The sequence below is a fragment of the Dysidea avara genome, chromosome 12, assembly GCF_963678975.1.
Source record: "Dysidea avara chromosome 12, odDysAvar1.4, whole genome shotgun sequence".
Classification (NCBI taxonomy): Eukaryota; Metazoa; Porifera; class Demospongiae; order Dictyoceratida; family Dysideidae; genus Dysidea; species Dysidea avara.
In genome coordinates this window covers 25,287,410-25,312,495 of record NC_089283.1, presented here as the reverse complement: position 1 = coordinate 25,312,495, position 25,086 = coordinate 25,287,410, and the positions used below count along the sequence as shown (strand labels likewise).

Sequence of the window (25,086 nt, the reverse complement as noted above, 5' to 3'; positions counted from 1 at the left end):
TATTCTACATTATATGGGGTGAGTTTAATATAATAAGATATTATCAAGAGTTAATAATAAGAGAGGATATTACTTCCTTAAAAGTATGCCAAAATATTGGAATTTTCAACTAGAGTAGGGACCATAGCACATTGATAAAAAGTACTGAAACAAGCTGGAGTAGTGCATGATATTAAATCACAGTAAAACAATTAGAAGTGATATATCCCAAGATACCATAATGATGACAAGTTGAAAATATGAGCTACAGCTAATGAATTTCATAGCTATAGGAACATTCTTTGCAATTACTATAATGGTAACGACTAAAATTACCTGACTCAAACTTATAAATCTTAATTTTCTCAAACTTCTATGCCACCAGATCCCAGCTGGAGTATGCTATGCATGCTGAGTGTACTTTGTACACCATATCAATTTGTAATCCAGCATGAGCATTGCAAGGTCTGCCTCACCTATTTAAAATTTCTAGCTATACGTCCAGCCCCCTGGTCAGTTTGCTGACAGCTCTAAATGAAGTTTCCACTTAACATTATCTTTACATTCAAATTGATACAAAGTACATAGACACATGGTGTAAACAGGCACGTCTCATCTACTTGCATCAGAGTTGTTGGCCAGAAGATTCCCTGCTACCTCGCAGGCTGCTTGAAATGATGTATGACTATATCCATGCCAACCCGTAGTTAAAAATGGTGGAATGAAGTCGATCAAAAAACAACAGTTCACATAAATTAGACATCGTAAATCAGGAGATACGCGTAGTAGACATGCCACCAAGAATGGTATCAACTCATCACAGCACACACAACCACCAGAGCCACCTACAGGGAACAAGAGACGTAATGGATATCAGAGCTAGTAGCTACAATTATTATGGTGGGAGAAACAGCAGTGGTGAATTTGAGACACAGTAAAGTGTTGGGGGTATTATTTCATAGCTGTACTGACTTTTCAAAATTATCTCTACGACAGATTTTTGGCAGCTTTCCCGATGTACACCTGCCAAGTGGCTAGCCAGCCCCGGCAGTTTCTCCATGTACATGCACACTGTATATATGGTAATGGTAAACCATCTGGTTATTTTTGTCACTTCTTTGTTGGCACTGCCAAAATTCGGACACCAACAACAGTTGGGATTGCCTCAGGGCATAGCATGGCTACATGATATTTCTGCCAGGTGAAAATGTCACGAAACTGCATTCTCTACCTGCTAACAAAATATTGGGAGAGGTTACCAGATCTAGACATTGCTTTTTAATGCCCACACATTCTTAAAAATGGCTAGTTCACAAGACTTCATTTGCCATTTCTCCCTCCACAATAATTATATATATAGTTACTGGCAGTGATCTTCAGTTTGTTGATTACTAGTTCAGATTTGTGGAACGCTGACGTCAATAGTTGTGTTTTGTTTAAAGGAGTGTGAGAATACTCAAGATATTTAATATCATCCATGAAACTGGTGAATTCTTCACTTGAAGATAAGTCCTCACTTTTGGTGCTGAGACTTTGCACAGCAAACTGGTTCAACCAGTCAGCATTGGTCGGTATTGACAAACACTTGACATCAATATTAGATTTGTTTAATGACAGTTTTTCACATTCTTGACGTTTCTCCTTCTGTTTAATCAAATAACATATATACAAATTTAGCTAGCTAAACACTATTCACAATATACAGCTTTTACATGATAGGAGAAAGAGTTCTCTCTTTTACCTTGAGCAGTGAATCAAAGGAATTTACAGAAAGTATAATAGCAACAGTTAATAATAGCGTAGTGGGCGTTTGATACTCCCCCTTACTTCCTAATATTATGAACTCTTGATAATAGTGGAGATAATAGCGGAGAGGAGAGTGTCCAACACAGCATAGGATCTCTAAATATGAGCCTGAGTACTGCCATAACAAGGAAATGTAATGATTAAAACAATTTTCACCTATAGAGAATACTACAAATTACAGAGTTTTGCAGAGAGATTCCCTTTGAATTACTCAGGCTCATCCCTATACTGTGTTGGATGAAGCCTTTATTTTAAAGAACAAAGTGAGGTGCTTATATACCCTACTAGTGCCAGTGCATTTGCTGAATCTATCACAGTTTAGATACTACCTAATAATTTAGTATGAACTCTTGCTCTTGTAATAGAAGTTAAGTCCTCTTTATAATCAACACATTTGTACTTTGCCTTTGTTAACCTTATTCAGTGACCTCTAACATTATCAAAGTCTCTGATTTAAACCCTCACTAGGGAAACACCTTGGGGGAAAATCCTGCCTTACACAAAAATTGATGCCACCAGTCTACAAGACATGATGACATGTCACTAGTGACTTTGTCACATGTAGCAATGCTACGGCCTTCATAGGAGAGCAGGCACACCCGGCCTGGCCAGTGAGGGAAGTTCGACTAATAGTGTTGATATGCACTTAATGTTACAGTGAGTGTATCACTTACTTGATACAGTTTAATCAGAGAGTCCCCATATGGTGCATAAAACATTCTCTCATAACATATCCAGGCCTGTTGTCTGAATGATTCATCATCAATGGAGCCAATATCACATGATTCAAGAGCCACTTCAATCATCTAATAGTGAGTACAAAGTGACTAGTAACTAATCTTTATGTGGTTATAGGGGTTGGCCTCAGAGATGACACTTATTGTAACATCTAAAATGGTGACCAATTTCCCAACTCGACTGGCAACAAATTAACTATATGTACTTTAGCAGATAATGCTGCTAATATTGTGTCTGAATACTTGACAACATGCCATGTACATCATAATTTACATGGGACATATTCTATGGTGGTTCCCACAATGCTTCGTGCCAACTTATCTTAGGTCAGACAGGTTTCTGTAATTGTGTCCAAGTCCACACAACACTCTAGTGGCTTTGGAACAGCACTGGGGATGATGTTATTCACTGGCAAAGTTAGATAAACATGAAACGTGTGCCAGTGCAGTGTATCTAGAGCTTTCAGTGAAGTGTAATTTGGCCTGGCTCAACCACCCCACCTCCATCCCCATCTGAGGACTGAACAAACCCATCAAGAAATTGTAGAGGTTGTTTCATATGCCACAAATGTCTCTCTTTGCTGCCAGGGTTGAATAATAAACCATAAAAACTATCCATCTAAGAATGTATTTTGTGCCCCAAAAGGAAGTCTTTAAAAAAATCAGGTTAGCACATGCATCTGTATTGCTTAATAACCAACGAACCGCCACGAAAAGACTCAAGTTTTTATAGGAGGGGGGAAATGGAAATGTACTGAAATTGCATTTCACAGGATAGAAAACTCAGTAAAAAGCCAATGAAAAATTTTCATAGATTTCTCATAGTACCATATGCCTGGAATTTTTCATGGTACATGATTAAAGCTTTATGCATGTCGCCATGTGTAGTGAAGAAACGACTGCAATGTTTAGCCTTGAAGCTAGTGGATATCACATCTACTAGTACAAGGATGTTTAGCTTTCTCAGTATCAGTCACTTTGATAATCACCCTTCTGCGTATGCTTACAAACAGTATCATACGTTCCTGATATTAAAGTGGGCATGACTAATGAAAGAAGCTGACTATGCCTTGCGCAGGGATTGCCGCTTCAGTGCTACTTAGTTCAGATGCTTTTTAGCAATCACTATGGTGCTTGAAGTAAACATCCATCCAGAGCCTTCATAGCTGTGTGGCCGAGAATGAAAATCTTTGAATCTAGTAACAGTGAGCCATGATTTCAAAATGAAATTTAAATGCGAAAATCATGAAACATATAATGTACATTTTCATAACCCACTACTAAAACCTTTAAACTTTTAGTTCAAGAACTAGAACTAACTAAAAGGTTTCTCAAGCAATCCTAAAAGGGTATTGTACACTGTAACTACTTAGCACTTTTCTTTGAAGACGCTGATGCCTGCAAATGCCACCATAAATGTGTTAGCATTAATTCTGCTGATTTAGCATTCTTTATGTTTATGCAGCTTTTGTTTATGCAGCTTTTGTTTATTCGTGCACAATGGCAATTGGAACTAGTACTGGACCAGGTTTAAGACCTAAGAGTGTGAAACTACTTCAGGTATGATAAGATCAATGACAGAGGGAAAAGAAATCGCTTAACAAACAACAATCTTGAATGGGAAATATTTTTGGGAAGGAATAAGAAACACATTAAATTTAATATACCGCTGCATCCCATTGCTTTTTGCATTACATTTGCAATATAATATTTAAAACTGGACTATCATTAATTTGACTGACATGGAATCACTAACATGCACTGATGGTACTATAACCAACTAAAACTATAGGGTAGGGGAACTAATATAACAAAAATTACAGAAATCTGGGGTACTAGAATTAAAACCATAGAACTAATACTAACTAAACATATTGTGGAATTGGGATACTAGAACTATATAACTAACTAAACTGCAGTGGACTATGGGTACTAGAACTAAAATGAATTTGCAGTACTAAAACAACGCTAACCTCTAGTTATCCTATTCTACTTACTTCTTCAAAGTGTTGATGTACTTGACATGCAATTTGTTTCAGGGTAATATCTTCATGACTCTGCTGATGATGATGATGTCCATTTCTCAGTAGTGAGTTCACCTTACGATGACTTATTTGGTAATCAGACACCATTGCATCGAAATTTGATAAAAACAATTTGTGTTTCTGATGTGCTGCAGATTGTGAGTCATTCAGGAGCTAATAACAAGAACAGTCATACTAGTCAACACACATTATTATGATGTTATTATTGTGGAAGACAATAAAACTAGTCTTAGTTACCTGTACCCTCATTTTGAAATGACTGTTCTATTAGAGTAGTTGAACAAAACACTGCATTATAAATGAATGAGTTACACAATTGAAGGGGTCAGTGGAAAAAGGGGGTAACCCACATTTTGAGATTTACCATTTTGTAAAAACAAAAACAAAATTTAACAACAGGACTTACAAGCTCAAGTCACAACCAAATTTAAATTTATATTAGTCTACGGCAATTCAGGAATGTCAGAAAATTCTACCACTATACATACATTTTATTTTTCAAATGTGGGTTACTCCCCTTTTCCACTGACCCCTTCAATTGTCCAAACAATTCACTAACACCCGAGATGAAGGTCTAATGTAACAACTACAGTATAAATACAATCATGAGGTTGATGTGTCAGCTAGAGTTTCAGCATATTTTAGTTGTTGAACAATTGAACAGATTGTTGTAAGTATAAGACTTTGGGACAAATCGGTAAAAATTGTGTTCTTCACTGTTGAACCTTAACAAACATATTTGATGCAAACCTTTTATAAATAAACTTCAAGAAAATTAAAACAATATTTTTTTGACAATGCTATGAGAGATTGAAGGTATAACACAATCATGCTCCTGTCATTTCTCTTAATAATACTATTGGACTGTGTAACTCACTTTTACAAATGCGTCGTGAACAGAAACAAATGACTTTGAAGTTCCTCTCTTAGGCAGCACTAAAGCAACACAGGAGTTAAACACATCAGATAGTCTCGGTTACACTCTCACCATCAAATGCCATCCCTCCATCAACTCCTTGGTCGATCCCAGTGGTAATTTGACCAGCCTTGAGCCCCTTCAAACTACCATTTAATGCTTCCCTCACGCTAACCATTAATATCTAAACCAAAAAGAAATAACTCAAGCATGATGAAAGGGTAGCCATATATTCTTAGTTAGCACAAACCCTGTCTTTGTTTAGCGCTGATCTAGCTTTCCTGTGGAGGTCAATACTTTCAGATATTTCTAAATATTGTTCTTGGAGGGAGTTGGTACTTTGTGGTGCTATGCTGCCACAAATGATATCAATTTGTGACCTCACTTGTAGCAAGTGTGTCAGCTCTATAACAGCAGCTGCTTTCTCCTTCTTCAACCTAAAGATTAAGGGATGAGCTATATAAAAATGGTGTACACAACTCTAAAAGAGTGTTCACCTTTCTATACTGTCATAACAAATGTTCCTTAACTCCAGTTGTTTAATTGTTGTACTACACTGAACAATTAACACATACACACATCAACACACCATAGCAACATGCACACTGACCTTATTACGAGCATCAGTTTCAAGTGTTTTGATGTCTAATTTGAACAGTTCAATAAATTCTACAGAATATTCTCCAATCTCCAGCCAGTCCTCAAGCTGTGGTATGATTGTCTTCCGAATTCGTAGTAGTTGATCCCTCAACTACAAGAAAAAACGTCACCTACCCAACCAGAAGACAATACTAACTTCAGTGATTATCTGAGACTTCTCCACTAATTCTTCATCGATGATCTTCAGTAAATTATTCTGCTCAATAAGCTCCTTCTCTAGCAGTGGCAGATCACAAGGTAACAAAGTGATCTGAGGTAACATCGAGTTATGGAGTAAGTGGGCCCAATCTTCAGCTATCTTGGTGGTCTAAAATGAGTCACTCTAACCTCACCTAGTCACACACCCCTACCCACCATGTTACTAGACTCTTTGTAGGAAGATATTAACTTTTCTACTTCAGTGAAAATCCTGTCAAGGTCAGCATCATCAGGTGTGGCTATTAGAGACCTTGTTAATATCGGGCACTCCAGTTCTATGTAATGAATGACAATATACGTACCATTGAAGTATTGTGGTTATACATATACAAGTTAGAGAATTGCCATACATCAAAACTAAAATAAAGGTGCAATTACCAACAGCCATATTGACAAATAAACTTCAGTTCTACCAAACTTTTGCTGTTTGCAGTCATGTAACATTACTGAAGTTGATGAGTTATATTTTAGAGAAGAGGAATGGGAATGCTATTAAATAATCAACAATCTATCTCAGCAATACTTCAGAACTTTGCTTTGATGTGATCACCATGCACCCATACACTATCAAATGATAGAGGGGACAGCAAATCTTATAGGCCATCTGATAGATTTTTGTAAGTCTGCAAATCTCAAAATTTCTGATTTATGCTTACCCAGTATGTATACAAAGTGATTAACTAACAACAAGATCAAATTGTTGGCAACAGCTTTGCAGTGTTAACCTTTATATCCATGACTACAAATCTCTGTAAAACTTTAAATCTTGTAGGCAATTTTTATTTGTTGTGGGCCCCTTGTAAATGATGTTAAACTGACAGCTAAGACCACTCAAATGCATAAAGACACTCATGCAGGCTCAGGGGCAATACGCAGGAATTTTGAAAATTTCCACTACAGCTAAGTGACTGTTATATTAGAGTAGTTTATATTACCTGACTGCTTTATTAGAGTATCTCGATATTTTCACCAAAATCATAATTCAGAACAATGCTGTAAGTGTTGCTATCGTGTTAGAAACTATCATTCAACTAAGATAAACAGTTTAAAATATGTCCTGTTCCATGATAGATTTCAGATTCTGGAAACCCGAAGTTTCAATTTCTTAATGTTTCAAATAGTGTGTAAAATCCAAAGGGGTTTACTGAAACCCCTGGAAACCCCCTTCTGAGGCTAGACAACCTCTATAGATTGCATGGGGGTTCCATTAGGGACATAAAAGAGTCCTTACACATATCTGATGTAACAGCAAACTATAAACCTGCAAGCAATATCTGCATTCTTCCAGCTCTGTTGCTCTGAGCCTTCATGGTCCATGCTATCACTCTTCTGTCACAGTCCACCGAGATGCTCTCCAATAACTGCACCTGTAGAGAGTATATAGTTATTATTATTTCTGATTCATGAGTAGTAAATACTTTCTGTATACTAACAGTGGTAATAAATGTTTCATGAGGTCATTTATCACATGGAGTGACCAAATTGAAACTGTTGTATATTGTATTCCAGGAAATGAAAGTACTAGTACTAGTATACATGAAATTCTATATACTCATAAGCTCATAATATATATCCAGCTAGGCCTCAGTATACAAAATATCCACACAAGCTGTGAAAAAAATGGTGCAGGCCTAATTGAAAAAAGTTGTGAAATCAAAGGTGGTGGCCAAGAAATGGCTGCAATGATGTAAAAAATTTTAATAATGGCTGTGTGCATTGTTAATTGTTTTTAGCATTAACATCATTGCAGCCATTTCTTGGCTGCCACCTTTGATTTCACAACTTTTTTCACCCAGGATTTTTAAGGCTGCACCATTTTTTCACAGCTTGGCTGTTTTTGTGTGAATTTCACTTCTTTTTGTACCTTATAAGGCCCCAAAACCAACCTATGGCTGACTTTGAGGTTTATTTTTACTCATAATTCTTCTTTTCTATGTAGATACAATGATGATTATTGCAGACAGACTTATAAATGTATTTCATTGCATGATTTAATTCAATATTTGATAATATTATTGTAATACTCTAATAGAGTGCACATTTTTTTGAGGACTTCTAATAGAACATACATAGAATGTTCTAGAACAATCTAGTACTTCTATTACAAAATATGTCGAAAAAAACCTTACCAGCTAGAGTTCGAACCAGGGACCTTCATACCTAACACGTGCATCCTTTACCACTGAACCACTGCTACCTTGGCTGATCACTTAATTTCTGCTTTACAAATGAAATTTCTAGTTGAAATCTGCTTATAATCAAACGTTTGTAATTTCATAGATCTATACACCACACCTTTTTTACCTCATGGTGACTGCTCTATTAGAGTATCTTAATCCCGCGATTTTACACTCGTTTGATTTTTACTTTATAACTAACTCTATTGCTATTCAAACTATCAAAAGGCACTGCTACGATGATCAGCAAATCTACACACCAATTTTCAAGTTATTTCTATACTCGGTTTACCCTGCATGTAGCCGTGACAGAAGTTTGATCTTTTTTAATGTGAATAAATGCTCATAACTCCTTGGATAATCCTCAGATTCACAGCAAACTTGGTACGTGAATCCACCGTTACACGCTCTTCATTTGTGCCAAAGATCGAGGCAATCGAGTTACACGTCTGCATTTTATAGCAATTTTTGCAAAGTGTGCGAAAAGAAATTGAAGCACCAGTATGGCATAAGAAGAAATTAAAATGAGACTTTGAACACCCATATCTCGCAAATGGCTATTGCAAATTTAATTAAATTTGCTTTGTGGCGTGCTTTACCTGGCAGACAGCTATAATGCAAAAATGGTGTGCTTTGGAGAAGGGGCCATGGAGCTATGCACATGTGAAAAAGCTGTTTTCTTTCTTCCTGTCAATATACTCACGGGTGTGGTGTGCCGGCTTTCTTGGCCGCACGACACACTACCGTGTGTCTTGATATTATGAACTCTTGGTAAAAATGATAGAAACTTGTATAATATTACCCAACACTTCATTATTCCTACTGTAACATAGCAACAGAGCTTCTACTCAAAAACAATTAATAAATGGAACAACCTACCCACTGCAATAATCGAACATGATGATTTGAAATTATTTACTAACGTTTCTATAAACTCCTAAATCATTGTAGCTAGCTAATCATTGTAAATTCTTTTTTTCCCTGGGCACATCAGCAGAGCTGCCTGCCCAGTAATAATACTTAAATAAATTGCCTTGGGCGTTTGGAAACTAAAATAGGTACAGACTGATTCTTAGCTTTAAAATTATACCTTGATTCACTCAGTGGTAATGCCAGTAGTGACTGACATTTTTTTCTATTAGCTAGATGGGTGATAAGGCCACCATTATTAAATATTAAATTCCTTGTTTCCCATCACTGCCTGCATCAATTTTTAGGTGGCCAAATCAAATTTTAATTATTCGATTATACATCACGTGAATAATGCAATATTTCATGATAGAAGGAGGCACAGAGTGACCAAGCTGTTAAGGTAAATACATTAGCTGTGCATATAAACATAGCAGAAGGGTGGAAGACCCTCCACTCTTGTTCAGCTAGGTGCATGAGTGTATAGTCCTGGCAGCCTTCAAGATACTCTAATAGAGCAGTGAGAGACCAAAATCAAAAGAGTCAAGTGTATAATTAATAATCAATAATCACCTCCCGCCCGTATCAGTTTTTGTTCCATTGGGTGACGGGAAGCAAGCAATGTAATAATGATGGCCTAAGCATAAGGCTACCTATAGCACTCTAATAAATAAAGCAGTCATAGTATTAGAACAGTGTGTAGTGAGCTATGTAAGGATTTTTATGTACTTTATCAGCGGTAAATGTGTAGTTGGTAAGGTGGGCAGCTATATTATTGTCAGCTGGCTGTGACCTTTTTTTTTGTCTCACCTTACCAAACCAGACAATGTAGTGCCTCAGTTCATTTTGAACCCCTTTCCATAAGTCTGGATCTGCCCCTGCCCAGCTCGTTAGAAATAGCGAAGAAGCTAGAATTGGGTAATTCATAAAAAACTAATTGGCCACCTATTTCACAAAGCCAATGCTGAGGAATTCTATTTCGAACTTCCCTATGCCTATCCCTTAGTGAATAAATGTCATTACCTTCGCTCTGACCCAATGTGCACCATAGAAAATTGTCCCAAAATGTGGCTGCCTGACAACTGTTGCTAGCTTGTGTCCTCACACGTACAAGTCTTGTTTTATGTTTCAGTTAGCTTAAATCAATGTGGGAGGGTAACTCATTATTCATTACAATCTTACATGCACCTTACTGTTTTATAGAGGTGAAACTCAATCCTCCCCTGACATTGGGGTTAGTCTTTCATCTGCATGGCCTTTCTTCCTCTATGCCTGGTGTTACAAGCAAATTGGGTTATAACTTCTATATAATCATTATAGGATGAAATAATGGGGAAAAACTTGCATCACAATAGCTAACAACCAAATTTAGGCTACTACAATGAGATAACTTGTTTCTCATCAACTTCTCATAGAATAACACATGAGGGTGAGGCAGGTTATCTCATCATTGTACAAGCCATAGCTATAAATTGCAGGATGTCAATATAATAATCCTTTATTTTAGGTTATTGGCTGGGTGCACACCAAGCACTGGTGCACACTGAGGGTAAAACTCCAAGTTCACATAAACTTCAACTTCAGTAACAAAGTTTTCAAGTCCTTTACGATACTTCCACCAGTCTTGAGGGCATGTATCATATCCCAGTACAGCAGCGGTGTTAGCACGTGTAGGCTAGTCAGTCTTATTAGGGGGAGGGGCTGTGCAAGCTTGTGGCAGAAGTAGCAACACTAAAGCTACTATGACTCTTAGATATGATGGCCCTCCTCCACATAGGGCATGCAGATCACGGTACCAATGCTAGTGTATATACACTGTAGCAGATACCTTGGTGGTTGGTGATTCTCCAGAAAGCACTCTAATCAACACAAGTAAAAAAAAACAAACTCAAAAATAGTGTCTGTATATCAATGGGATTGCAGTTTTCCATAGAAATAGCGTTTTTCTACGTGATAAACCCACTACCACAACACTCAAAAAAGCCATGCTGCAATCTCGTGCAATAATGAGTTCGCATGGGCAAAAGAAAATTTTGGTGCGGGAGGTTGATGAGAAACAAGTTATCTCATTGTAGTGGCCTTAGGAGCCAGCAATGCGTGGGGGATCTGAAACAATTAACAATAAGTGGCCTAATTAAGTAGGCTAATAGCTACTGCAACAGTGAAGCCGTATCATGCAGTCATGCTACCGCGACCTTGCGTAATTGACGAAAAGAACTGGGATACAATGAGCAAAGGTTTTCCGTTTTACTAAAAAAAAATTTTTTTCAAAAATGGAGTGTCTATATCCACCGGTACACCGGTGTCAATAAGAGCCACCCACTAGCTATTGACACCGACGTGGACTACACAATGAAACACACTATAGTTGTAAGTTTTTGGTGAGCTCGAGGCGAGCTAGGGTTGGAGCGATTAAGCACGAACAGGGCCTGGAACAAGCTAAGCCCGTAACCTTATGCATTGTTGGGTCGCTCTGAAAGCATTTTGGGGCTTGGTTTGTGCTTCCACCAAGTTGTCATTAGTCTTACTGAGGCTGTGATTTCAGTTGTAGGGCAAGATCGAAAACCCAAAACTGACTCGGCCCTACCGTACTGTACGTACGATTGTTAATGTTAGCTCATGCACACACAGAAGCGCTTACCTTAAACCAAATGGCAGGTTCCATGGCAACGCTGTGATTAGCGATATTTGGCATCCTTCCATCTTGCAAGGTGATGGCTAACGACTTCCAATAATTGGATTTCTTCACTACCAACTGCATGTCACAATAGAGGTCACAATAGAGGTAGCTGCACTGCTCGATCTACATACAATAGTAATGCATTGTTAATTCCTTTTATGTAGCGATCATTCTCCCTATTCAGTTATTATTTGTTTGCCTTATCAGCGAATAGTGTCTGGGGCTTGGTGAGTCCGCACAAACACACACGCGCCGATCTACAACCCACAATCGATTAGTAAACACGGTTCCAACACATGATCGCTCAATACGATGGCTACCTTCTGGGAGGCGCTCTATGGTGGCATCAATCCGGAGGAAGTACCTGGACACGGTGGAGCTGAATGTGTGGCCTACTTGAGTAATAAAACGAAAATCTTTGAGACATGTTTGTCGACTACGATAATGCTGATAGCTTCGGTGTACGCGTTCAAGCGCTTCTCTCTTCCTGCCAAGCCGCCTCCAGAGGGCGACCACTTTTGGAAGGGACCACTGCTAGCCTTACTAAGCGCCGTATTGGGTCTGCAAATAGGTTATAAGATTAGCTCTGGACAGTTACTCTACATGCTGAATCCCTGTCACTTCCTCACCATAGTTGAGGTAGAGTTGCAAGGAATTGTGTCAGCTTGCACATTGTCTTTTCGTTACAGATATATTTATTGGCATCAAAACCAACTAGGTTTACACTATCCATCTTAAGGATGTTGGTACATTATGTCTACTGTGCTCTGGTTGCCATAGTGTTCCCTGAGACCGGTGGTAGAGTGGTACGTTACACATTCAATTAGTGGACCATTTGTATGAAATATCTGTATGTGGCCATTATACATGCAACAGTGGATACAGTTACCACCCACTACAGTTATAAGTAGGTAGTGATGTTGTTGGATAGTTTCATGGCAACTAAAGTTGTTTGTACTTTAATGTGTCACCTGTAAAGTAATGTACTACCACAAATCAGTTTTATTAAAAGGTCATTATACCTACTGACCTATTTTAATCAGCTACTTATAGTATGGCAGTAATATATGGTAGTTGTTTTATCTCGTATACTGTAGTTGTTTGGAGAGCTGGTGGAATACTGGGTACAGCATATTCTCATCTTTGCTGTAATACCTCCTTATTTAATCCATATATGGGGTGAGCTATTATTAGTATCAGTGAAACCTGTGTAATATGGACACCATGGGACCAACCAATAGTGTTCTGATTTCTGTCAGTTTTGGGACTCTTAACTAAGTGTCTGGATTATGTAGGTGTCCTCAGTGTCCACATTAACAGGTTCCTAAACACTGTTGGATCATGTGATTGTGGTCCCTTAGGTGTTCACAATTTGGAGCCACTTAATGACTGGTCATGGGCGTGTTTTGCTGGAATTGTGTTTGGTATACAACACCATTATGTCATGCAGCCGGTTGCCATAGTTTCACATGTCAATCTGAATTTCATCTTGTGCCCAGCTACAAAGGATCCCTTCAGAGGACCACATTACCGTACATGGGCAGTATTCCACCAAACAGCTAGTCTGTTGATCATGGGTAAACTCTACACTATTGTAGTGAAGTTGATACTACCAAAATCAAAGAAGGAATAATTTAGTTTATTTATTTAGAAGATTTAGTACTTTATTCTATTTATGGAACGCTGTACATAAACACCTAAATATTAGTTCTTTAGAAAAATTTTTTTTAAATTAATCACCTTAAATGCAATTTGACTGTGGTGTTTGCTAATGATGTTATGATGCATGTCAAATGCAAATAAGGGTTAATCAGCATCTTCATAATTGTCAGTAGTGCCGTTAACATGTCCATTAGGTTGATCATTATCTTCTTGTACTAGTTGTTCAAACTCCCCAGGGCCAGGCATCTGTAGAACTTGGTTGTTAAGTCGCTCTAGTATAGCCTGAGTGATAAGTATACTTGTATGACAGGTTGTTTTGGTTAAAACTATACATATTATACATAGTTGCTATCAGCTAGATATTAATTAAAAAAAACAGGGACATAAAGTGATGCAAGGCTGAAAAATATCTAACTAAAACTTGTTTTTCTGCTAAAGTACACAATACATCTAGGGGGGGGGAGGACTGTGAAAACTTCAATGTGGCAGCACAGAGAGTTACAAAAAAATACTCTTGCTACATCTACAAGTATAAAGTTAAAATTAGGATATTTAAGCTTGATTAGGGATAAAAAGTAGGGAAACAAGTGACACCTGCAAATATACTGGTGGACATTTAATTCACAATTCCCATGGGATTAATATCCACTAGTATATCTGCAGGATAAGGTGGCCTCCCCTACTTTTTCTATGATCCCTAATTGAACTAAAATTCTTTATTTTCCTTATAATTGTTTGTTTACAATTTTATTATGACTGGTGAAGTGACACTTCGCTTTCAGCTACTGTATGTTCATTACAAACACAGAACAGTAGGAGAAGTGCCTCTGCAATCAATCCAGTCATCACAAAAAATAAGGAAGTCTCCCACTTACAAACGTATGAAGCAATCACGCTACCGCAAATCAACTCCTTGGACTGTCAGCAAAAGGAAGTGAGGAGGACAAAGGTAAGTCCATGACACATGTATTGCACATACTGCAGTATGTCAAAAGGCACTGGTCTGGCTGAAGTGACGTTGAACAGGGAAAAATCATGCCCGTAGCCTTAACCATTATGAATGTCTGAATGTAGGCAGGCAAATCCTGATTTTTCATTTAGGATCATACTGAAGACCCTTTTGGGCTTGGTTATACCTAACCAATACTGCCAAGGTGCCAGGATGGTATTGTGAAGCTGGTTTTTGGGTGATACATTTGGCTAGAAAACCCAAACCTCCACTATCCCAGTACTATGATTTCATTTAGAATCATAAATTTATTTTATAAAGGGTGCTTAAATCACTTACTCTGCAGTAAATATACACATGGATATCAAACAGAACAGTAGTACTGTTAAGTAGGGATCATAGCCTATGCGCTACCTAAAATGCCACTTTTAAAAATCCTGGAGACGTCTTACATGATCATGACAAGTCAGAATAATAGTCAATCAAACATCAAATACAGCATTAAAGAACAGATAATAATATTAATTTTAATAAATCACCAAAACCCATCAGCCTGCCTGACCACAGTCACACAAGGCTGGAGAAAGCATCACTTTACGCCACAATAACAACTCATCAGTGGCATCTGCCTTTTGGTGTTCTGACAAGTGTGTGCCCTCTGTGCCTTGTCTTTCCTTTTACCCTCAATCCGGCTGGTAATAGTCTTCAATGAAACCATATCCAGGTGCTAATTTTCCGTATCAACACCTTCCTTGAGCAGCATATTTAAATGTCACAAACTTATTTAAAGTGTTTATGCTTGGTAGATACCTGTAACTTTAAACCCCTTTTATATATATGTTAAAGCATAGCCTTGCTCGTGCTATATGAAAAATAAAGTATGAGGCGCTTTCTAGCCGTGTAGCTTCACCATACACTAGGACTCGTAATTAACACGCGTTGCACGAATTATTAGCAGCCTGAATGCACACAAACTAGTTTAACAAAGTAACTCACGCGTATTTCACCATAGTTTGGCATGGTAGACATTCATCACGTATTTTGGCAGGTTTTGCTCGCAACCCACAATCGATTTTATTGTGAGTCACATGGTGAAATATTTCTGTGATATCTCCAGGACTTGTCCATTTACATTAACAATCGTAACAGTAACGTTACCTTCTCCCACCCATCATCGAAGCATTTAGGTATGTCTAAAAAAGCAATCCAGTGGTAGAACTCGTATTGGCTGGGGTGATTGATCACTCAGCGCGGCGAGACTATCAGCCTTCACTGGCTTGGGTGATTAGTCGTACTAGCGTGAGCCCCATAGGCTATTAGCCTGCACTAGAGCATGTGGGCAACTGTGCTTTATTGCCCACAAAGAGTGCTTTATTGAATGAATAAAGCACTCTTTGTGGTCGATGAAGCTGTTGGCCGGCTGAGAGTGTACTTTATGACATTTAAAGTACACTTTTTCCTTTGATCTCGCCCACGCAAAGTTCTATAATGGTCTATAAAGCTAGCACAGAAAATATGAAGTAGTGGCATGCCCTTAAGGCTGACTCGAGATACTCTAATACAGCAGTCACCCAAATAGAACAGTCACACGTGTATAGCTTTATGCTATAACAAAACCAAACAAACTATTAATTTAAAGGGATCCAAGCGATAAAAAGTAGTGAAACAAGAGATGAATGATGGTACTACAGCATAGCTCTGTGGGAAAACCCCTACTTTTGCATTGAACAAAGTAACATGCCAATATACAATGCTTGAAATAGTGGTCGGACATCTGACATTTTCTGACCAAAATTGGTGTATGTCTGAACATGTTCTATTTTGGTCAGACATCATGTCCAACCAAAATTGGTATAAAATTTACTCAAACAAATGTATATCAGACTTAATATAATAATTTTTCATGGCAAAAGTATTCAATGTCTGAACAAGTTTTATAAATGTCTGATCAAAAAATAGTTTAGTTTAGGTGATATGTCCTAGCATTTTTGTCTGCTTATTTCAAGCACTGAATATAGGGATTTTCCCACCATGTTATGCTGTAATACATTCATCTCTCCCATTTCATTTTAAAACTATTATACTAGTGGATTATACTGTTGCTTGCTATCAACCACTCATTACACATGAAGCAGTCACCATACCTGTCCTTCTGGTGATAGTTGGTCAACATCTTGTCCAGATGTGAAGTACTCTCCTGCACCAAACTCTGTTAGGGGAGAGAAGAAAACACAGCAAAGCTTTCTTGAAAAAAATTCTAAATTCAGGGCAAAACCCCTCCATAACAAGAATAACAAAGATATGATTCCATTTTTTTTTACCTCTCTAAAACAAGTCAAACTCTATTACACCAGAAATGGACCAAAATGTCTAGTACTAAATATAGAGGTGTCTGGTATAGTAACCACACAACACATCACCTGGTTGTTCTTCTTCTTCACTATCTTCCTCAGGGTCAGGGTGTAGAGCTTGACATTGTGATAAGGCAGCAAACATTGCTTCTACTAAATACGACACGTGTAGTGACGTCACACAGGGATTGAGGGGTCCGTAACTAGAAATCTTAAATAGTCAATCTTACTTTTTTGTAAGCTGAAAAAAACTTGGGAGACATTTTCTTTATGAATCAATAAAACAATGACACCACAGTGGGGCCTTGTAATAAATTTTCTGTCAACTAATTGGATACTAAACTAAGCATCAACAAATTTCAAAATCTTATTGAAATGCATGAAAATATCACACCCAAGTTGCAGACCCCTCAACAGTGGCTTACATGTTGTCTTATCTTCTGGTACAAATCTTACTATACTAGGTGGAACCGGCTCGTCTTCATCATCCTCATCATCATAAACTACATGACGATGAGTCACAAATCATACTATCCTACTGGGAGACTGGAGCTATCTGTCTAGTAGGAGTCAATGCCAAGAAAATACTCAGACAATGTGTGGTAACTTGACCCTACCATATAGCTGGCAGCTAGAGGTGGGCTATATTTGGTCCAAGTACTTGTGTTGTGGTATTGATCTGTTTTGACATTGACAGTGAAATATAGCATATATGTACAAGTTCTTCAACAGACATTTTTGTGGATTTTGCAGTTGATTGACTTTCTGCAAAATTTTCATCTTTGAAATTATCCATTATCAGGGTTAGTTCTAATAGGCAACCTCAGTGAAAACGAGTTATCCTCAAATATAAACCACAAAAATACTGATCTGCTAAATTTACGTACCTCAAAATTCTATATGTATATGGTAGAACCAAGGACCCACAGGTACATAATTCTAGTGTGGCCCCTTGAGAACTTGTCCAGTGACCAACTTAGTGGTTATGATATTTCATAGATGGTACAATATTGCTACTTGATACTGTGGTACAACTGTACTATTGGCAAGCCTTAGTTAGATGTCATTTTAGACCTCTACTACTAGATCCAGATATAAAAGTACAGCTTTTAAACAGTTTTACTCAAGACAGAATTGTGTTGGCAAATTGAGCAACATATTATCATACACCAGTCCACGTTCTTTCATAGGCATAGGCAATTCTAGCCCCCCGCCTGCTAAAAAATCTTGAAGTGTAGATTGTATTTTTCATGTTTTTAGCAAGAACTTTACGCTGTTTTCTAGCCTTAAAATTGAAAAAATCCAACCCCCCCCCCCCAAATTCGATAGCCATGCAGTGCCCTACTTGGCCCCCCTGTAGGTTAGGTCTAGAATCACCACTGTTCATACGTAGGTCTTGGTGCAGCTCACCACAGTTACATATCAATACTTTGTTTATTTTATGTACCTGGGTATATCTGTGTACCAGTATATATTTATTTGGTGCAAAGCATGCCTGAACAGCATCACCTTAGACACCTATACATCACTATTACCACTCTAGGGGTCCCCAATATATTGGCACCCTCAACACACCATCTGTATCAGGGGATATCAGTAAGTAGAGACACTCGTGTGGGAACTGAGTCACGTCACGACATATCGCATGTACAGCAATTCTTGGGTACTCCAACTGGAAATCATCTGGACCGCTACTGCTCCATGAAACTAAGCTGTATGAAGGACACGTGGTTGCGCGCCTGTTCTACTCCACCACTTACCTTTCTCGTATACAAAGCGTCCCTTCACCCAAGCATCTATCTTGTATAAACGCCTTCGTACTCTTCTGTTCATGAACTAACTTATCATTGCTGGCTGCAGCTGCCAAATCTTCCATCTCAATGTGCTAGGCTTATTCTAAATAAAGCGCATCCAGCCTTGCAAAGGTGAGCGTTCTAATAGGAATTAATAATGAAATGAGACGATTTAATTATAAAATTGTATTCGTAGCTGGCAGTACAATATTTTGTGTTCTGTCGTTCACAAATCAAGTGATCATTGTTTGTCCACATCATCATCAAAAAGGTCACCAAAGTCTACAGTGAGGTAACACACTTCACATGCTGATGTACACGGCATAAACCACTCACCATTGAAGAAGTCTGAGTGAACTATTTTCTCATTTTCCAGTAGGTCACCAAATGGTACATGTCTGCTGCTCTACATATTACGTAAAATGACGTCACCACATTAATAAAACTGCACACTCACGTCTTCTACATCCATCCATTGTCCATCCGAGGTGTCTTCCATGGAAGGGGACGAGTAATAGGACGGCTGCTTGCCATAAAACGCCATTCTTTCACTTTGTGGCGCGTCTTATTTAGAATTCCGTATGACTACGTAATAATCCGTGTACTGTTGTGAAGGAATGTAAAGAAACCCACAAAGATAATATATTTTAGTGTCCCAACAAGTTGTTATACTTCACGATGGATTTCTCAGACCTTAGTGAAGAAGAGTTAAAGAATAAGGTGACTCGTCTGTTGTAATTATGCCAACTTGTTTTGTGCCGTTACATGCAGTGGTTATGCACCAGTGTCCGATATTATTGTTCTTTAGCTATTTTATATTGGTATGCATGCTGGTTGTGATATATGCTGTGATATGGAATAATTATAATATTATAGCTAGCCGGAGCAGATGATTACGAGGAGCGAGCAGCCATTAGAGCAGCGTTGAGGAAGCTCAAGAAGGATCGTGGTGAAGAATTAGGTGTAGCGTCTTCCCGGCGTGGTGCAGCGGGCTACACTAGATTTGGTGGCTCCAGTGGCACATCACGTGGAAGAGCAGTAACTATATCAGTCACAAGTACTACAAAACCATCATCTGTTGAGTCAAAGTCAAAACAGGCAAAGGACGATAGTCAAGTGAAGCGTGTAGTGTCACCATTACAAAACAGTACTAACACTAAAACGATTACTGTAAAATCCCCTGAGCCAGTTGTGAATAAGTCATCAGCTGTAAAATCTCCTGAACCAGCAGTTGTGAAATCTCCTGTGAAGTCTCCCGAACCTGTTGTTATAAAGTCTCCTGAACCAGCCGTGAAATCTCCTGTGAAATCTCCTGAACCTGTTGTGAGCAAGTCACCGGGTGTTACTGTGAAAAAGGTCGCTGAAGATGAGGCTGATTTTGGTATAGGGAAGTCCACCCAATCTGCCACCAGCAGCAAGCAACCATCCAGCAAGACTTCAGAAGAGAAGGCAGAATTTCAAGGCTTTAAATTGCGCAAGACTGGTTTAAGTGTTAAAGACAAAAGCCGGGGTACTGCTGCCAGCAAAAACAAAGTATATTTATTTAACAACATAGTTACTCATGTGTCACTATTGTTACTCCACATAGACTACTAATATTGACACAGCAAGGGACACAGTGTCATACACTCCTCCTGTAAAAAACACAACAAAGTCAACAACACGAAGTAATGTTTCCAAACAACCAAACTACATATCGAAGTCAGGTCGCAATGCTTCACCTGATGATGCTTCAAGCAGTGTAACAGGTAATGCTGCTATTGCTAGTTGTAGTGGTAACTATTGGTGTGTGTTTTAGCTGATAAACTACAACAGTATTTGGTGGCCTATGTTAACCAAGCCTTGTCATTGGATCCACCATTGCCTTCCGCTGGTAGGCCATTCTATACCACCTGCTCCCAGCCAGATATTATCTGGTATGTTAACCAAATTAACTTCCCATTGATCATTACATTGTGACTGTTAACATGTGATTACCACAACTATGTGTATATGAAGCCTGTGTGTTGCGTATGTAGCTCATTACTCAATCATGCGGTGCCTAACACTGTGGACATGAGAGCACTCAGCCCTAGCCAAGATCCAGACAGTAAGGAATCTAACATGATGCTGGCACTAGAGTCTGCTCGTGCCATTGGCTGTCGTATTGGAGACAACACTACTCAAATGATTGACAGAGGAGAGCCACAGGCTGTCCGTCAACTTTTCATGGACATAGTCCGGGTATTGATAAATTGTTTCTGTTTTGTGTTGTCAAGTATTATTACAGGCACATGCAGTTCACTTACCTCAGATGGAAGATGAACCACGTGAAACATTTGAGGACCCAGCAAAACTGTTTGCTGCTCTTGGCGTATCTGTTGGAGGTGTGAAGGATGACACACCAGATTATTCATCACCCTCACCTCAAGTCACACCTTCTCCTAGTAGTACTCCTCCACTGTCTGCTTCCTCAACAAAACGGAGCAGTTTCGATACAAATTTGAGCTATGAAGAACGTGTTGCACTGAGGAGAGCAGAACGAGAAGAAAGACGAAGGCAGAGAGAAGTATCTACATAGCTCATACTCTATATTATGAATTTTGCAATCAATTCTAGTTTTAAAAAGACAGCAGCAGCCATTATACAAACTAAAAGTTCTTTTGTACATAACTTAACAATGTCTATCAATTCTTTTCTACAGTAGTACAAAACAGAATACTGTCATCTTGAACAAACCCAGATTCCGGATCCAGCAACTTGCTGTGGGTGATGAAGGCAGGGTAGCCATACCCGGCATTCCTGTCTGTCATGGGTCGTTTGAAGTAGCGGAGATTGGGAACAGGGGTTATTACTTTCTTAATAGACATTGACGGATTGCGAGCATTAACTAAAGTAAGTATAACAGTACATGAGAATGGCCATCCCAAGAATGCATCATACGGTCCCTTAGCTAGTACAAAATATATGGAGAGTGCTTGGTTGTTGCTGTCGCCACTAGGGTACACACAGAGACACATCTTGTAGCCTCCTTCGTGAGAGTAAAAGTCCTCGCTGTAAATTGGCTCCTTCACACGTGCTATTTTATCAGTGATACCTTCTAGTTTCCACACAAATCTCCCACTACATGACTGAGTTCCTGTCAACAACTTTTGCTGTGTGAGTTCATCTTGTAACTGTTTAACTATTTCTTCCAGTTGTACAACTGTCTTAGCTAGCTGGCCCAGGTGTTTCATGCTGCACTGTTGCAAGTGAGTGGTCTTGTGTTGGCGTTCAATTTTATCATGACATCCAAACGCTTCCAGTGGACATGACTCTTTCACTCTGAGACAACTTTCTGATAAATGCTCGCTCATTTTAACGCGAGCCAGGGGTTCGGTGCCACAATTGTTGGGGCATATCACCGGAAATTCTTCACAATCCTTGTAATGGTCCTCTAATGTACAAAATTCCATCGTCTTGTTGCAGTATTTACAGGTAGCCGGCCTCTTACGACATTGTTCTTTCTCGTGCTCTGACTTGTCTGCAGTGCTGACGTGTTCGCCACATAAACTACAAGGAACTTTACTGTATTCGCAGGAATTTTGGTGTTGTTTTTCGTCCACTAGATCGCCCTTCCAAGTACAGCCGCTGTTCTTGTTAGAACAATAAACTTTTAGACTGTTAATCTGTCGTTCGCACGCAGCATCCGGGTATATTTTTAGTTCAGCTCTGTCGATTGGACAAATGGCTTGTGGCGACTCAGCTACACGGGAGATACATTCACGACAAAACCGATGCCCACAGTGAGTTTGCATTGGTTCCTTTAGGCAGTGGCGACATATAGGGCATTTTAAAAAATCAGACAGCTCTTCTACGAAATCTGCCTCCATAGATCATTAACCCTTTTTATGGTGCGCTTGCAAATTTGGTGCGCTTGCGAATCCAAACCCATCCAAACTGATTCTGCAATAAGCTAAGGCCATACACCTACTTGAAAAGTTGTTGCTCGAACTCGACCGACCTAATTTTGCACAGACTTTAATTTTAAAGAAGAAAAAATCAGATCACGTGACACCTTAAAAATTGCTGCTAAAGAACGGTCAGTTGGTACAATTTTGATCTCAAATATAATACTAGCTAGCTAACTATCTGTAAACGTAAAACCAACATATTCCTCACCCCTGTGACAAAGAAAATCTATCATCAGTGCACTAAGTGCATGCTCATTGACTTCTAGCTAGCTATATTTATCCATTTTTATATAATAGTTATGTATTAGAAGGGACAGTGTTGAGCAAGTTACTTTTTAAAAGTAACTAATTATATATTACTTGCAACTGAACTATTTAGTTACAGTTACATATTACTCATAAAATAAAGTAACTATAATAATATTATATTATATTACTTTGTGTCCACAGCCTTAAACTGTCACGTGTGAAACTACCACCTTATCACGTGACATGATTGCGTTGTTGGACATTGTGCAAATCTTGGTTATAAGTAAGAAGCTGGTGAATAAGCTTCATTCAGTAGGCTTCGTTACTTCGTTGTGGCTAGGCGTTACTCAGAGGATAACTAGCGAAATCAGTAACTTCGTTACTTGTAGTAATAATATTACGTAATATTAGACTAGTTACAGTAACTATATTACTTAGGTAACGCGTTACATTTGTAAGTAAAGTAACTTGAGTTATATTACCTGCTTTTATAGCGTATTTCGTTATATTACTTAGGTACCACAAAAGTAATAATATTACGTAACGCGTTACTTATGTAACGCGTTACTCCCAACACTGAGAAGGGATTTGATAGGTCTGCATACAGCTTTAATGTGACTTACTGATCTATTATATGGCTTCATAAGCATATACACAACTAAAATTATAACCAGTTTTTTTTTGTTTTGCCAGTTTTTTTTATTTCTTGTTTTTTGTCTATTGACTGACTCATTTTGTTGTAAAATAAATCCACTTTTCAAATAGGCAGTGTTGGGCAAGTTACTTTTTACAAGTAACTAGTTACATATTACTTGCAACTGAACTATTTAGTGACAGTTACAAATATAGTATTATAGTACATATTATATTACTTTGTGTCCACAGCCTTAAGCTGTCACGTGTGAAACTACCACCTTATCACGTGACATGATTGCGTTGTTGGACAATGTGCAAATCTTGGTTATAAGTAAGAAGCTGGTGAATAAGCTTCATTCAGTAGGCTTCATTACTTTGTTATGGCTAGGCGTTACTCAGTGGATTATTAACGAGATTATAGTAACTTCGTTACTTGTAGTAATAATATTATGTAATATTAGATTCGTTACAGTAACTTATTACTTAGGTAACGCGTTACATCTGTATACAAAGGTTAGCATGCACTTATGCAATGATTAAGTTGACCAGTTGATCAAGAAGTCTACTGGTTCCCTATAACTTTCCTCTTCATGATACGGCCGCTTTTTCACCTTTAATTTTCCCTACAATTTTTAAGTTTAATTTCTTGTTCTCTTTCCTTTTTGTAAGGTCAAATCAGCTAGGAGATAAATAAACCTTTTGGAAAATTGGATCATTCTTAAGTCTTGAAGCACATTTTAAACAGGTCCACTTTGTCAACTGTAACCAAGACAGATCTTGGGGGTGTTTTCCCTACACTTGCAAAGTCTTAATGCTTGGCGTCAGAAACTGATAACTTGTTTATTGTACCCTCAATTGCTTTAGTATCAGCACATACTAATTCTTGGACAGAAGACTGTACAGGTTTAGGAAGGTTATGAATCATAAGATTGCATCTTCTCGGCTTGGCTCGATCACCAAATTTATTAACAATACTCATAACATTGTCATTTACAACAGCTGAATATGACCTGAAACTGGATGCAGCGCCTTCTTCGTAATTTTTATTAAAAACTTCTGTCATAGCACCAATTAGTGTTGCAGCCACCACCTTGTCTTGTAAGGCCTTACAGAGGTTTGAGAAAGAATCTTGAATCTCATTTAATGACTTAGCCACATTATCAACCGCCTTGTTTAGAGACTTCACCACTGTGTCATTGAAACAACTCGTGATCTCCTTGGCGAACAGATTAGACATGTGGCTGAACTGCATGGAGTGCTAACTTATCGCAGAGTTTGCAGAACCAATGTACTCTTAACTTGCTGTGTTGTTCAATGTATTGGATCATCTTGGATGGTACCTTTTCACAATTCCTACACAGCCACATCGCACTGTTCACACTGAATAAGGTCCTTCACATTATCAGT

At 38.4% G+C, this 25,086-nt stretch overlaps 5 protein-coding genes across 6 annotated transcripts; 2 read left to right on the top strand and 3 right to left on the bottom strand.

Annotated features, from left to right (window-relative positions):
- Nucleotides 1-508: 508 nt before the first annotated feature.
- LOC136240880 (uncharacterized) lies at nt 509-12,389 on the bottom strand. The gene is made up of 13 exons (XM_066031946.1): nt 12,069-12,389; nt 7,603-7,708; nt 6,498-6,616; nt 6,280-6,450; nt 6,094-6,234; nt 5,981-6,039; nt 5,734-5,920; nt 5,556-5,667; nt 5,445-5,503; nt 4,520-4,720; nt 2,460-2,591; nt 1,344-1,623; nt 509-824 (listed from the first exon to the last, which is right to left on the bottom strand). Exons 1-13 carry the CDS (start codon nt 12,186-12,188, stop codon nt 592-594), a joined length of 1,920 nt encoding a protein of 639 aa, XP_065888018.1. The 5' UTR covers nt 12,189-12,389; the 3' UTR covers nt 509-591.
- LOC136240884 (transmembrane protein 164-like) lies at nt 12,362-13,858 on the top strand. Its single transcript, XM_066031952.1, has 4 exons — nt 12,362-12,746; nt 12,797-12,913; nt 13,205-13,286; nt 13,469-13,858. Exons 1-4 carry the CDS (start codon nt 12,420-12,422, stop codon nt 13,738-13,740), a joined length of 798 nt encoding a protein of 265 aa, XP_065888024.1. The 5' UTR covers nt 12,362-12,419; the 3' UTR covers nt 13,741-13,858.
- LOC136240885 (methylosome subunit pICln-like) lies at nt 13,816-19,490 on the bottom strand. Its single transcript, XM_066031953.1, has 8 exons — nt 19,320-19,490; nt 19,199-19,268; nt 18,830-19,144; nt 18,645-18,781; nt 17,495-17,572; nt 17,139-17,222; nt 16,863-16,927; nt 13,816-14,051 (listed from the first exon to the last, which is right to left on the bottom strand). The coding sequence occupies exons 3-8, from the start codon at nt 18,943-18,945 to the stop codon at nt 13,914-13,916; spliced, it is 618 nt and encodes a 205-aa protein (XP_065888025.1). The 5' UTR covers nt 18,946-19,144; nt 19,199-19,268; nt 19,320-19,490; the 3' UTR covers nt 13,816-13,913.
- LOC136240882 (smoothelin-like) lies at nt 19,429-21,560 on the top strand. Of its 2 annotated transcripts, XM_066031950.1 has the most exons (7): nt 19,429-19,582; nt 19,739-20,091; nt 20,152-20,395; nt 20,451-20,610; nt 20,661-20,778; nt 20,881-21,085; nt 21,132-21,560. In XM_066031950.1, the coding sequence occupies exons 1-7, from the start codon at nt 19,541-19,543 to the stop codon at nt 21,420-21,422; spliced, it is 1,413 nt and encodes a 470-aa protein (XP_065888022.1). In that variant the 5' UTR covers nt 19,429-19,540; the 3' UTR covers nt 21,423-21,560. The 2 variants fall into 2 exon arrangements, with proteins under 2 accessions (XP_065888022.1, XP_065888021.1); XM_066031949.1 differs by having other exon boundaries at nt 19,739-20,395.
- Nucleotides 21,436-22,793, bottom strand: LOC136240883 (TNF receptor-associated factor 4-like). Its single transcript, XM_066031951.1, has one exon. The coding sequence runs from the start codon at nt 22,711-22,713 to the stop codon at nt 21,529-21,531; it is 1,185 nt and encodes a 394-aa protein (XP_065888023.1). The 5' UTR covers nt 22,714-22,793; the 3' UTR covers nt 21,436-21,528.
- Nucleotides 22,794-25,086: the final 2,293 nt, after the last annotated feature.